Below are 15,025 nucleotides of genomic sequence, written 5' to 3' on the forward strand. Positions count from 1 at the left end.
CCACAATCACTATATAAGGAAACGTAGCAAAAATACAAAACAGGAGGAGGAAATGCATCACTTTTAAGAGGTCTTTAGCTAGGCCAAGTCAATAAAAGGGGCATGCTGGGAACGGTAGTTCAACAAAAGCGTGTAAGCTGCATGCTGTCTATTTGCAAATTTCCATATCCTTAATCAGGGATACATAAGAATAACACAGGTGGCTGAGATATACGAGTTGATCACTAGCTGAAAATGTTCGCTGCGCAGCGATAAAGAAAAAAAATTGTCACTTCTGCACATGCGTATGCGGCGCAATGCGCACGCGCGACGTACTTACACAACGGCCGATATAGTTTCACACAGGGTCTAGCGAAGCTTTTCAGTCGCACTGCTGGCCGCAGAGTGATTGACATGAAGTGGGCGTTTCTGGGTGTCAACTGACCGTTTTCAGGGAGGGTTCAAAAAAACGCAGGCGTGCCAGGAAAAACGCAGGCATGGCTGGGCGAACGCAGGGCGTGTACGTGATGTCAAAACAGGAACTGAACAGTCTGAAGTGATCGCAAGCGCTGAATAGATCTGAATCTACTCTGAAACTGCACAACATTTTTTTGTAGCCGCTCTGCAATCCTTTCGTTCGCACTTCTGCTAAGGTAAAATACACTCCCAGTGGGCGGCGGCATAGCGTGTGCACAACTGCTAAAAACAGCTAGCGAGCGATCAACTCGGAATGACCCCCATAGACCGAAGTCATCCAATGACAGAACCTGTGTAATTCTTATGCGTCCCTGTTTGAAGGGCTCTTCCTGCAACCCTTAACTGTGCATGCCTCTCCTGGTTACAAACCTCTGCAGCCGCCACCAGCAGCAAACTGGTTAAAATGGGATTAAAAGTAAAAACAAGACCATTAAAATAAACCAGTATCTAAATGGCGCCCGTTTTCGTGTTCCAGCGATACAAAGGCTCTTTGTTATCTTTTAAATAGAAATGTTTTAAGGCTAGCACTTACAGGGCAATTTTTAATTGGCATACGTATTATTCAAGCCTACTCTTATCTCACGGGGGTCAGGATATCAGCCTGTGTCAAGCGCCTACCGCATTCTAGCAAATTACTGGGATGCAGAAAAGAAGGCTGTAGCTTTTGGCAGTGGCAAAGATGCTTTTGCGCCCCCGGGCCCCCCCTTTCTCAGGCTCAGGTGATGGGGGTTGGCGAGAGGGGGGGTCAGAGCCGGAGTCTGCGCTATTATTACCTCTGATGTTAAAATGTGCCGGCTGTCAACGTAAGTCAAACACACAATCGCAGAATGCATCTGCAATCCATAAAAGCACTTCGCCCTCCCATCAGCGTTAATGTCACCGAGGAGCGTCCTAGTAATGTCATTAAACCTTCAGCCAGGGCACATAAGAGAGAAGCCAATTTGCCGGGGGAACAATGAGAGGAGAAAGCAGCCTATTTGTGAAAGGGTTTATTACAGCAAAGGAACATTCCCGGATAAAAAGGACACATATCATTCCTGTATCGCGGCCCCCCCCCCCCACCTCCCCCTCTCTTCTGCCACTCTCCGCAGATTGAGGATCAAATTGCCGGTTCAAGAAATATATCCAGGGCCGAGGTCCCAGACCCTGGAGCAAAGGATGATGGTGATGAGGAAACCAAGACATCTGTGCAAAATGCATTGCCTCCCTAGAGCGGACCCTAAATCTGCTCCTCCGCCTAAATCTGCTCCCCCACCTAAATCTGCTCCCCACCTAAATCTGCTCCCCGCCTAAATCTGCTCCCCCGCCTAAATCTGCTCCCCCACCTAAATCTGCTCCCCACCTAAATCTGCTCCCCACCTAAATCTGCTCCCCCACCTAAATCTGCTCCCCACCTAAATCTGCTCCCCGCCTAAATCTGCTCCCCCACCTAAATCTGCTCCCCGCCTAAATCTGCTCCCCACCTAAATCTGCTCCCCCACCTAAATCTGCTCCCCGCCTAAATCTGCTCCCCAACCTAAATCTGCTCCCCCGCCTAAATCTGCTCCCCAACCTAAATCTGCTCCCCCGCCTAAATCTGCTCCCCGCCTAAATCTGCTCCCCACCTAAATCTGCTCCTCCGCCTAAATCTGCTCCCCACCTAAATCTGCTCCCCCACCTAAATCTGCTCCCAGCCTAAATCTGCTCCTCCGCCTAAATCTGCTCCTCCGCCTAAATCTGCTCCCCACCTAAATCTGCTCCCCACCTAAATCTGCTCCCCCACCTAAATCTGCTCCTCCGCCTAAATCTGCTCCCCACCTAAATCTGCTCCCCACCTAAATCTGCTTGCTCCTCCGCCTAAATCTGCTCCCCACCTAAATCTGCTCCCCACCTAAATCTGCTCCCCGCCTGAATCTGCTCCCCCACCTGAATCTGCTCCCCGCCTAAATCTGCTCCCCACCTAAATCTGCTCCCCACCTAAATCTGCTCCCCCACCTGAATCTGCTCCCCCGCCTAAATCTGCTCCCAGCCTAAATCTGCTCCCCGCTTAAATCTGCTCCCCCACCTAAATCTGCTCCCTCACCTAAATCTGCTCCTCCGCCTAAATCTGCTCCTCCGCCTAAATCTGCTCCCCGTCTAAATCTGCTCCCCGCCTAAATCTGCTCCCCCGTCTAAATCTGCTCCCCCGCCTAAATCTGCTCCCCCACCTAAATCTGCTCCCCGCCTAAATCTGCTCCCCCGCCTAAATCTGCTCCCCCGTCTAAATCTGTTCCCCGCCTAAATCTGCTCCCCCGTCTAAATCTGCTCCCCGCCTAAATCTGCTCCCCACCTAAATCTGCTCCTCCGCCTAAATCTGCTCCCCCACCTAAATCTGCTCTCCCCGCCTAAATCTGCTCCCCGCCTAAATCTGCTCCCCACCTAAATCTGCTCCCCACCTAAATCTGCTTGCTCCTCCGCCTAAATCTGCTCCCCACCTAAATCTGCTCCCCACCTAAATCTGCTCCCCGCCTGAATCTGCTCCCCCACCTGAATCTGCTCCCCGCCTAAATCTGCTCCCCACCTAAATCTGCTCCCCACCTAAATCTGCTCCCCCACCTGAATCTGCTCCCCCGCCTAAATCTGCTCCCAGCCTAAATCTGCTCCCCGCTTAAATCTGCTCCCCCACCTAAATCTGCTCCCTCACCTAAATCTGCTCCTCCGCCTAAATCTGCTTCCCACCTAAATCTGCTCCCCCGCCTAAATCTGCTCCCCGTCTAAATCTGCTCCCCGCCTAAATCTGCTCCCCCGTCTAAATCTGCTCCCCCGCCTAAATCTGCTCCCCCACCTAAATCTGCTCCCCGCCTAAATCTGCTCCCCCGCCTAAATCTGCTCCCCCGTCTAAATCTGTTCCCCGCCTAAATCTGCTCCCCCGTCTAAATCTGCTCCCCGCCTAAATCTGCTCCCCACCTAAATCTGCTCCTCCGCCTAAATCTGCTCCCCCACCTAAATCTGCTCTCCCCGCCTAAATCTGCTCCCCGCCTAAATCTGCTCCCCCACTTAAATCTGCTCCCCGCCTAAATCTGCTCCCCCGTCTAAATCTGCTCCCCGCCTAAATCTGCTCCACGCTGCTGCTGGGTGGTTATCCTGCACCGGAATAAGACATGTAACTTTACCAAGTTCCCCGAATGGCTGATCTGCCCCCGGTTCCCTCTGTCTCCACATCGCAGCCATCACTTTACACCAAACGCCGAATAATTCACCTTCTCTCCAGCTCTCTCCCAAAGTTTCTCCATCTCCCTAAATAGAGCCCGAAACTCGTTCTGTTCCGCATCTACACAACTCACAGCCATGTAGCGCCAGGCGTCACCGTGACGACCGGCTGTGCACATTAGCGTTTATTACAGTACGCAATCTTTGCCGCGTTTCCTGCTCTTCTCTACGAGGGCGCCATGGACCTTTTTCCTGCGTCTCTGCGCCCCCCGTCACACTAGACCAAATTGTCACCTTAGAGGTTTACATTTAAGCCCTGACCCTTATGCTGTATTAAGATCCGGATTCTATTAGCCACTGAAGCGACCGGAACGGATTCCGGCGGTTTCACGGTACCTCTCGCTAGCTGGCAGCTCGCAACTAACTGAATGTGGCCCTAATGAGCAGAAATATTGTCATATAATTCCAATTTGTCCTATCAATGTCGCCCTTTCACTACAGCACATACAGTTGGCCCCTCCCACAGCGCCAAATTTAAATATCCTATTTCCTTAGATGGAAGGAGATCCGACATCCTGCTAAACCAGGGTTGGGAATCACCAGTAATGGCCGCAGGCCGCATTTACCACATAACATACCTACGGGATCATACAAACAGTTATATTTATGGAACTGGTATAACAGGCGCAGTTCCCATCATCACACACGCAGTGACAGGCGTCCTGTTACATCGCCCCGTTACAGCCTAATGTCACCTGTCCGGCTGCAAGTGGACATGTGATTGATTGCGTGCACTCAGGTGTGACGCACGCCTACTGCAGAGACACACAACGTGCACTACACAACAAGGTGTATATATACATCTACATACAGCCCCCTGTGTCTGGCGGGCGCTAATCCCACGCACTGGGAAACAACTGCTTGTTGAATTATAAAAAATAAAAAAATACAAAAATAAAAGTTCCACCAACTACATTATTACAGAGGATCCGGCCTATTCATTCACTATTAAGTAAGAACATCAATGAGGCATGAGGCACAAATGCCTCAGTGGTGTCAACTTTTTGCTAGTAAATTGAGAGGTTGACTATTGCTTCATACCACACAATGGGCGTCTCTGTAGTGACAGATTTAAAGCTGTGCTGCCACCTAATGGGCGGAGCTGCACGTTTAAACGCCCCATCTGATCGCACCTAATGGGCGGAGCTGAACGTTTAAACGCCCCATCTGATCCCACCTAATGGGCGGAGCTGCATGTGTATACGCCATCCCAGCTAAAGGGAGGAGCTGCATGTGTACACGCCCCATCTGATCCCACCTAATGGGCGGAGCTGCATGTGTATACGCCATCCCAGCTAAAGGGAGGAGCTGCATGTGTACACGCCCCAGCTGATCCCACATAAAGGGAGGAGCTACATGTGTACACGCCCCAGCTGATACCACCTAAAGGGAGGAGCTGCATGTGTACACGCCCCATCTGATACCACATAAAGGGAGGAGCTGCATGTGTACACGCCCCAGCTGATCCCACCTAAAGGGAGGAGCTGCATGTGTACACGCCCCATCTGATACCACCTAATGGGCGGAGCTGCATGTGTATACGCCATCCCACCTAAAGGGAGGAGCTGCATGTGTACACGCCCCAGCTGATACCACATAAAGGGAGGAGCTACATGTGTACACGCCCCAGCTGATACCACCTAAAGGGAGGAGCTGCATGTGTACACGCCCCATCTGATACCACATAAAGGGAGGAGCTACATGTGTACACGCCCCAGCTGATACCACATAAAGGGAGGAGCTACATGTGTACACGCCCCAGCTGATACCACATAAAGGGAGGAGCTGCATGTGTACACGCCCCAGCTGATACCACCTAAAGGGAGGAGCTACATGTGTACACGCCCCATCTGATACCACATAAAGGGAGGAGCTGCATGTGTACACGCCCCAGCTGATACCACATAAAGGGAGGAGCTACATGTGTACACGCCCCATCTGATACCACCTAAAGGGAGGAGCTGCATGTGTACACGCCCCAGCTGATACCACATAAAGGGAGGAGCTACATGTGTACACGCCCCAGCTGATACCACATAAAGGGAGGAGCTACATGTGTACACGCCCCATCTGATACCACCTAAAGGGAGGAGCTGCATGTGTACACGCCCCAGCTGATACCACATAAAGGGAGGAGCTACATGTGTACACGCCCCAGCTGATACCACCTAAAGGGAGGAGCTGCATGTGTACACGCCCCATCTGATACCACATAAAGGGAGGAGCTACATGTGTACACGCCCCAGCTGATACCACATAAAGGGAGGAGCTACATGTGTACACGCCCCAGCTGATACCACCTAAAGGGAGGAGCTGCATGTGTACACGCCCCATCTGATACCACATAAAGGGAGGAGCTACATGTGTACACGCCCCAGCTGATACCACATAAAGGGAGGAGCTACATGTGTACACGCCCCAGCTGATACCACCTAAAGGGAGGAGCTACATGTGTACACGCCCCATCTGATACCACATAAAGGGAGGAGCTGCATGTGTACACGCCCCAGCTGATACCACATAAAGGGAGGAGCTGCATGTGTACACGCCCCAGCTGATACCACATAAAGGGAGGAGCTACATGTGTACACGCCCCAGCTGATACCACCTAAAGGGAGGAGCTGCATGTGTACACGCCCCAGCTGATCCCACCTAAAGGGAGGAGCTACATGTGTACACGCCCCATCTGATACCACCTAAAGGGAGGAGCTACATGTGTACACGCCCCAGCTGATACCACCTAAAGGGAGGAGCTACATGTGTACACGCCCCATCTGATACCACATAAAGGGAGGAGCTGCATGTGTACACGCCCCAGCTGATACCACCTAAAGGGAGGAGCTACATGTGTACACGCCCCATCTGATACCACATAAAGGGAGGAGCTACATGTGTACACGCCCCATCTGATACCACATAAAGGGAGGAGCTGCATGTGTACACGCCCCAGCTGATACCACATAAAGGGAGGAGCTACATGTGTACACGCCCCAGCTGATACCACCTAAAGGGAGGAGCTGCATGTGTACACGCCCCATCTGATACCACCTAAAGGGAGGAGCTGCATGTGTACACGCCCCAGCTGATCCCACCTAAAGGGAGGAGCTACATGTGTACACGCCCCATCTGATACCACATAAAGGGAGGAGCTACATGTGTACACGCCCCAGCTGATACCACCTAAAGGGAGGAGCTACATGTGTACACGCCCCATCTGATACCACATAAAGGGAGGAGCTGCATGTGTACACGCCCCAGCTGATACCACATAAAGGGAGGAGCTACATGTGTACACGCCCCATCTGATACCACATAAAGGGAGGAGCTACATGTGTACACGCCCCAGCTGATACCACCTAAAGGGAGGAGCTACATGTGTACACGCCCCATCTGATACCACATAAAGGGAGGAGCTACATGTGTACACGCCCCATCTGATACCACATAAAGGGAGGAGCTGCATGTGTACACGCCCCATCTGATACCACATAAAGGGAGGAGCTACATGTGTACACGCCCCATCTGATACCACATAAAGGGAGGAGCTACATGTGTACACGCCCCATCTGATACCACATAAAGGGAGGAGCTGCATGTGTACACGCCCCAGCTGATACCACATAAAGGGAGGAGCTGCATGTGTACACGCCCCAGCTGATACCACATAAAGGGAGGAGCTACATGTGTACACGCCCCAGCTGATACCACCTAAAGGGAGGAGCTACATGTGTACACGCCCCAGCTGATACCACATAAAGGGAGGAGCTACATGTGTACACGCCCCAGCTGATCCCACCTAAAGGGAGGAGCTACATGTGTACACGCCCCATCTGATCCCCAGAGGTCTCTCCATGCAGACCAGGAGACCAGGGGAAAGGTTGGTGCCCGATTTCATCACCTGCCTCTGATGGAACCTGTAGCCCAACCTGAACCCACTTATGGCCATCACTTGCCAGTTTGCACCCCACAAAAGGGGTCTGCCAACATAGATCTATGGGTTGCAGGGTGAAGTGGACGGATCCGGGAGCCATGAGCTATTATCGGAAGGCCTGGGCCAACAGGCAATTTCCTAACAACACTTTGGAAGCGGACAGATCTAATTAGATCACAATTAAAAAATTCACGGGGAGACATTTTTGCCCGACGCCATAGGGCCACAGATCCTATCACCGCAGGGCACAGTGCCATCCTACGCTGGCACACGCAGGCCCTACATAATGCACAGAGGCCACTGGTGTTACACCGCGCTCATCCTGCAACGCACTTCCTTCCATCCTCATCCCTGTCACGCAGCCCCCTTCTTACACTTCCATTATCACATTCTGCAGGAGAGTCTCAATCCTCCAGAGAGTCGCTCACGATAATTATCTTAATTGACTTTAATATTTCCCTTTGTAGTGTTATAGGGGTTTTTTTGCAATTAGCCGCCATTTCTGCAGAGACGTCCCCGTACATCCAGCTGAATCTAGTAGGGGGAGAGCGCCAGTCTCTCCCTCTCCTCCCTCCGGGGCACACGGCCGCTCTGCCCCAGAAGAAGATTGTTTTATCTGCTCCCGGAAACACCTGTCACCCTATTAGAAGACGGAAGAGGGGAGCAGGAATATTATAACTTCAGGCATTACGTAATTCATGCAGCACTAACTGCAGAATGTGCTGAAAACAAAGCTCGACACCGTCCCCGCACATCACTCACTGCGGGCCTCACACAGCCCCCTCCAAGCCGGGTGCCCCGGCCGTACACAGCAATAGCACCAAGACCCCTCCTCGCCACAGTCATACCCACAGCCCAGAGCTGATGTGAGGGACTTGGAATCCGGCTCCTGCCACAAATGCCCGTGCTACAGCCTGGCACCAATCACCGTCATTTACAACCATTCCTACAAAAAAAGCATCAGCGAGTAATCTCAGAGTTCCCGCGAATGTGCCAACTCTGGGCAGACCTTGGCACCATCAACACAGGGAGTGCAATGCTCTGCAGCCAAGTTCCGTGGTGGAAATGCAGACCATTAACTTTCTACAGTTCCCCAATATCTATGCTGATCATGTCTATACACAACATGGGGGGGGTCCAACGTATGGCCCCCCCAATCATTGGGAAAAACTGTTACCGTTATATACATAGATATAGACAACGTGTGTGTGTGTGTGTGTGTGTGGAGGTCTCTGGGTGGGGAGGGGGCTGTAGGCAGGTGTCGGGAAGTTCCGCGCTCCCACCAAACCAGCGCAGGAAACACCTGGGACGTTGCGGCGCATGAGGGGGTCAGTGGGGAGAAGTGAAATCAGGGTGATCGGATATCGGTTTAGTAAAAGCGAGAAAAGGCCGTAACGCCCGGTCTGACACAACGGAGACCAAAACTGCGATGAGTGCTGGGTACAGATATAGAACAGTAGTCATGATATTCTATTCTGGAAGAAGGGAAACCGGGTGCACCCAGGGGGGTGAGACTAGAACCGGGAGACAGTAGGAGGGGAGGGGGTTATGTGATAATATGTAAGGAGCAAGATGTTCATAGAGGGACAAGTAGAGGGAGATTTGAAAGCTGACGTGGAAAGATAGTAAGAAAGTAGGGACAGGGAAGGGTGGAAGAGGCAGGGAAGGGTGGGAGAGGCAGGGAAGGGTGGGAGAGGCAGGGAAGGGTGGAGGAGGCAGGGCAGGGTGGAAGAGGCAGGGAAGGGTGGGAGAGGCAGGGAGGCAGGGAAGGGTGGAAGAGGCAGGGAAGGGTGGAAGAGGCAGGGAAGGGTGGGAGAGGCAGGGAAGGGTGGAAGAGGCAGGGAAGGGTGGGAGAGGCAGGGAATGGTGGAAGAGGCAGGGAAGGGTGGGAGAGGCAGGGAAGGGTGGGAGAGGCAGGGAAGGGTGCAGGGAAGAGGCAGGGAAGGGTGGGAGAGGCAGGGAAGGGTGGAAGGGGCAGGGAAGGGTGGGAGAGGCAGGAAAGGGTGGGAGAGGCAGGAAAGGGTGGGAGAGGCAGGGAAGGGTGGGAGAGGCAGGGAAGGGTGGAAGGGGCAGGGAAGGGTGGGAGAGGCAGGGAAGGGTGCAGGGAAGAGGCAGGGAAGGGTGGGAGAGGCAGGGAAGGGTGGAAGGGGCAGGGAAGGGTGGGAGAGGCAGGGAAGAGTGGGAGAGGCAGGAAAGGGTGGGAGAGGCAGGGAAGGGTGGGAGAGGCAGGGAAGGGTGGAAGGGGCAGGGAAGGGTGGGAGAGGCAGGGAAGGGTGGAAGGGGCAGGGAAGGGTGGAAGGGGCAGGGAAGGGTGGCAGGGAGCCCTGTCTGTCAGCGCATGAGTGACAGAGGCAGTTGGATGCATTAACCCTGGACAGGACACAAGGGTCATAGATCGGGTGGTCTTCAGTATGCCAACTGACGGGATCCCGGCGCACAGTATACCGGCGCCGGGATCCTGACAGCCGGCATACCGACAATTGTTCTGCCTCGTGGGGGTCCACGACCCCCTTGGAGGGAGAATAAAATAGCGTGGCGAGCGCAGCGAGCCCGCAAGGGGCTCATTTGCGCTCGCCACACTGTCGGTAAGCCGGCGGTCAGGCTCCCGGCGCCGGTATGCTGGTCGCCGGGAGCCCGTCCGCCGGCATACCATAGTGAACCCCTCTAATACCAGGGAACGGTGCCCGCTGCATCAGTACTTACTAAGCTGCCTGTTACCTCACCTGTACTATTCTGTTACCTCACCTGTACTATTCTGTTACCTCACCTCATGTATTTGGGACCCTATGAATTTACCCTCCTCCCATTCCCATCATTCATTGCAACTGTCACATTCTGTCATTGATTGTTACAGGCAGCTTAGTAAGTACTGATGCAGCGGGCACCGTTCCCTGGTATTAGAGGGCTGTGTGTGTATGGAGGTGTGCGGTGCCCGGTATTAGGGTACTGTGCCTGGTAATGAGGTGTGCAGTGCCCGGTATTAGGGTACTGTGCCTGGTGATGAGGTGTGAGGTGCCTGGTATTAGGATACTGTGCCTGGTAATGAGGTGTGCGGTGCCCAGTATTAGGGTTCTGTGCCTGGTATTACGGTTGTTCGCCTGTTAATGTGCTGCGGTGCCCTGTATTAGGGTTCTGTGCCTGGTATTAGGGTTGTGCGTCTGTTAATGTGCTGCGGTGCCCTGTATTAGGGTTCTATGCCTGGTATTAGGGTTGTGCGCCTGTTAATGTGCTGCGGTGCCCTGTATTACGGTTCTGTGCCTGGTATTAGGGTTGTGCGTCTGTTAATGTGCTGCGGTGCCCTGTATTAGGGTTCTGTGCCTGGTATTAGGGTTGTGCGCCTGTTAATGTGCTGCGGTGCCCTGTATTAGGGTTCTGTGCCTGGTATTAGGGTTGTGCGTCTGTTAATGTGCTGCGGTGCCCTGTATTAGGGTTCTGTGCCTGGTATAAGGGTTGTGCGTCTGTTAATGTGCTGCGGTGCCCTGTATTAGGGTTCTGTGCCTGGTATTAGGGTTGTGCGCCTGTTAATGTGCTGCGGTGCCCTGTATTATGGTTCTGTGCCTGGTATTAGGGTTGTGCGCCTGTTAATGTGCTGCGGTGCCCAGTATTAGGGTTTTGTGCCTGGTATTAGGGTTGGGCGTCTGTTAAAGTGCTGCGGTGCCCTGTATTAGGGTTCTGTGCCTGGTATTAGGGTTGTGCGTCTGTTAATGTGCTGCGGTGCCCTGTATTAGGGTTCTGTGCCTGGTATTAGGGTTGTGCGCCTGTTAATGTGCTGCGGTGCCCTGTATTAGGGTTCTGTGCCTGGTATTACGGTTGTTCGCCTGTTAATGTGCTGCGGTGCCCTGTATTACGGTTCTGTGCCTGGTATTAGGGTTGTGCGTCTGTTAATGTGCTGCGGTGCCCTGTATTAGGGTTCTGTGCCTGGTATTAGGGTTGTGCGTCTGTTAATGTGCTGCGGTGCCCTGTATTAGGGTTCTGTGCCTGGTAATAGGGTTGTGCGTCTGTTAATGTGCTGCGGTGCCCTGTATTAGGGATCTGTGTCTGGTATTGTTGCCCAGTATTAGCAACCTGTTATCTCATAACAAGGGGGAAGGGCGCAGTACTCAGTATTATGTTCCTGGAATTGTGAGGGGCAGTGTCCAGTATAATCTTCTGTGCCTGGTAGTGGGTTGAGCAGGGCCTGGGGTTGGTGGGGGAAATTTACGGTACCAAGGTTCGGTACTCGGTATTGGTAGGGTTCCGGCATTAGGGTTCTGTGCCCGATGATGGAGGGGGAAGTGCCCAGTATTAGGGTTCTGTGACTGGTTTTGGTGGGTGTAGTGCCCAGTATTAGGGTTCTGGGCCTTATGTTGGTGAGGAGCAGTGTACAGTATTAGGGTTCTGGGCCTTATGTTGGTGAGGAGCAGTGTACAGTATTAGGGTTCTTGGCCTTATGTTGGTGAGGAGCAGTGTACAGTATTAGGGTTCTGGGCCTTATGTGGGTGAGGAGCAGTGTACAGTATTAGGATTCTGGGCCTTATGTGGGTGAGGAGCAGTGTACAGTATTAGGGTTCTGGGCCTTATGTTGGTGAGGAGCAGTGTACAGTATTAGGGTTCTGGGCTTTATGTGGGTGAGGAGCAGTGTACAGTATTAGAGTTCTGGGCCTTATGTTGGTGAGGAGCAGTGTACAGTATTAGGGGTCTGGGCCTTATGTGGGTGAGGAGCAGTGTACAGTATTAGGGGTCTGGGCCTTATGTTGGTGAGGAGCAGTGTACAGTATTAGAGGTCTGGGCCTTATGTTGGTGAGGAGCAGTGTGCAGTATTAGGGTTCTGGGCCTTATGTTGGTGAGGAGCAGTGTACAGTCTTAGGGTTCTGGGCCTTATGTTGGTGAGGAGCAGTGTACAGTATTAGGGTTCTAGGCCTTATGTCGGTGAGGAGCAGTGTACAGTATTAGGGTTCTGGGCCTTATGTTGGTGAGGAGCTGTGTACAATATTAGGGTTCTGGGCCTTATGTTGGTGAGGAGCAGTGTAAAATATTAGGGTTCTGGGCCTTAAGTTGGTGAGGAGCAGTGTACAGTACTATGGTTCTGGGCCTTATGTTGGTGAGGAGCAGTGTACAGTATTAGGGTTCTGGGCCTTATGTGGGTGAGGAGCAGTGTACAGTATTAGGGTTCTGGGCCTTATGTTGGTGAGGAGCAGTGTACAGTATTAGGGTTCTACACCTTATGTTGGTGAGGAGCAGTGTACAGTACTAGGGTTCTGGGCCTTATGTTGGTGGGAGCAGTGTACAGTATTAGGGTTCTGGGCCTTATGTTGGTGAGGAGCAGTGTACAGTATTAGGGTTCTGGGCCTTATGTTGGTGGGTGCAGTGCCCAGTATTAGGGTTCTGGGCCTTATGTTGGGGAGGAGCAGTGTACAGTATTAGGGTTCTGGGCCTTATGTGGGTGAGGAGCAGTGTACAGTATTAGGGTTCTGGGCCTTATGTTGGTGAGGAGCAGTGTACAGTATTAGGGTTCTGGGCCTTATGTTGTTGAGGATCAGTGTACAGTATTAGGGTTCTGGGCCTTATGTTGGTGAGGAGCAGTGTACAGTATTATGGTTCTGGGCCTTATGTTGGTGAGGAGCAGTGTACAGTATTATGGTTCTGGGCCTTATGTTGGTGAGGAGCAGTGTACAGTATTAGGGGTCTGGGCCTTATGTTGGTGGGGAGCAGTGTACAGTATTAGGGTTCTGGGCCTTATGTTGGTGAGGAGCAGTGTACAGTATTAGGGGTCTGGGCCTTATGTGGGTGAGGAGCAGTGTACAGTATTAGGGGTCTGGGCCTTATGTTGGTGAGGAGCAGTGTACAGTATTAGGGGTCTGGGCCTTATGTTGGTGAGGAGCAGTGTACAGTATTAGGGTTCTGGGCCATATGTTGGTGAGGAGCAGTGTACAGTATTAGGGTTATATATATGCCTGGTATAGCTGGAGGTAGTGCCTTGATATTGGTGGTTGTAATGCCTGGTATAGGTGGGGGTAGTGCCTGGTATTGGGGTAGGGGTAGTGCCTGGTAAAGGTAGCGGTAGTGCCTAGTGTTGGTGGAGGTAGTGCCTTTTATGGGAGGGGGTAGTGCCTGGTATTGGGATAGGGTAGTGCCTGGTATTGGGGTAGGTGTAGTGCCTGGTATAGGTGGGGGTAGTGCCTGGTATGGGGGTAGTGGTAGTTCCTGGTATAGGTGGGGTAGTGCCTGGTATGGGGTGGGGGTAGTGCCTGGTATAGGGGTAGGGGTAGTGCCTGGTATAGGTGGGGGTAGTGCCTGGTATGGGGTAGTGCCTCGTATAGGTGGGGATTAGTGCCTGGTATTGGGGTAGTGCCTGGTATTGGTGGGGGTAGAACCTGGTATTGGGGTAGTGCCTCGTATAGGTGGATGTAGTGCCTGGTATAGGTGGGGGTAGTGCCTGGTATTGGTGGGGGTAGTGCCTGGCATTGGTGGGGGTAAAGCCTGGTATAGGGGTAGTGCCTTGTATAGGGGTAGGAGTAGTGCCAGGTATTGGGGTAGGAGTAGTGCCTGGTATTGGGGTAGGAGTAGTGCCTGGTATAAGGGTAGGAGTAGAGCCTGGTATTGGGGTAGTGCCTGGTATTGGGGTAGGGGTAGTGCCTGGTATTGGAGTAGTGCCTGGTATTGGGGTAGGGGTAGTGCCTGGTATTGGGGTAGTAGTAGTGCCTGGTATTGGGGTAGGAGTAGTGCCTGGTATTGGGGTAGGGGTAGTGACTGGTATTGGAGTAGTGACTGGTATTGGGGTAGGGGTAGTGCCTGGTATTGGGGTAGTGCCTGGTATTGGGGTAGTGCCTGGTATTGGGGTAGGAGTAGTGCCTGGTATTGGGGTAGTGCCTGGTATTGGGGTAGGGGTAGTGCCTGGTATTGGGGTAGGGGTAGTGCTTGGTATAGGGGTAGTGCCTGGTATAGGGGTAGTGCCTGGTATAGGGGTAGTGCCTGGTATTGGGGTAGTGCTTGGTATAGGGGTAGTGCCTGGTATTGGGGTAGTGCCTGGTATAGGGGTAGTGCCTGGTATTGGGGTAGTGCCTGGTATAGGGGTAGTGCCTGGTATAGGGGTAGGGGTAGTGCCTGGTATTGGGGTAGTGCCTGGTATTGGGGTAGGGGTAGTGCCTGGTATTGGGGTAGGGGTAGTGCCTGGTATTGGGGTAGGGGTAGTGCCTGGTATTGGGGTAGGAGTAGTGCCTGGTATTGTAGTGCCTGGTATAGGGGTTGTGCCTGGTATTGGGGTAGGGGTAGTGCCTGGTATAGGGGTAGGAATAGTGCCTGGTATTGGGGTAGGGGTAGTGCCTGGTATTGGGGTAGGGGTAGTGCCTGGTATAGGGGTAGGAGTAGTGCCTGGTATTGGGGTAGGAGTAGTGCCTGGTATTGGGGTAGGAGTAGTGCCTGGTATTGGGG

The 15,025-nt window shown here is 52.8% G+C and overlaps 2 protein-coding genes across 3 annotated transcripts in view; one reads left to right on the top strand and one right to left on the bottom strand.

Annotated features, from left to right (window-relative positions):
• CACNA2D2 (calcium voltage-gated channel auxiliary subunit alpha2delta 2) overlaps positions 1-15,025 on the bottom strand; it is a 423,565-nt gene that overhangs the window by 405,984 nt on the left and 2,556 nt on the right. The window lies entirely within an intron of this gene.
• LOC134957220 (elastin-like) overlaps positions 1,284-15,025 on the top strand; it is a 15,971-nt gene continuing 2,229 nt past the window's right edge. Inside the window, 2 exon segments of the mRNA XM_063938922.1 lie at positions 1,284-1,350; positions 14,102-14,920. Of these exon segments, the coding sequence (XP_063794992.1) occupies positions 1,284-1,350; positions 14,102-14,920 (886 nt within the window).

This window comes from Pseudophryne corroboree, chromosome 9 (genome assembly GCF_028390025.1).
Source record: "Pseudophryne corroboree isolate aPseCor3 chromosome 9, aPseCor3.hap2, whole genome shotgun sequence".
In the NCBI taxonomy this organism is placed as follows: domain Eukaryota; kingdom Metazoa; phylum Chordata; class Amphibia; order Anura; family Myobatrachidae; genus Pseudophryne; species Pseudophryne corroboree.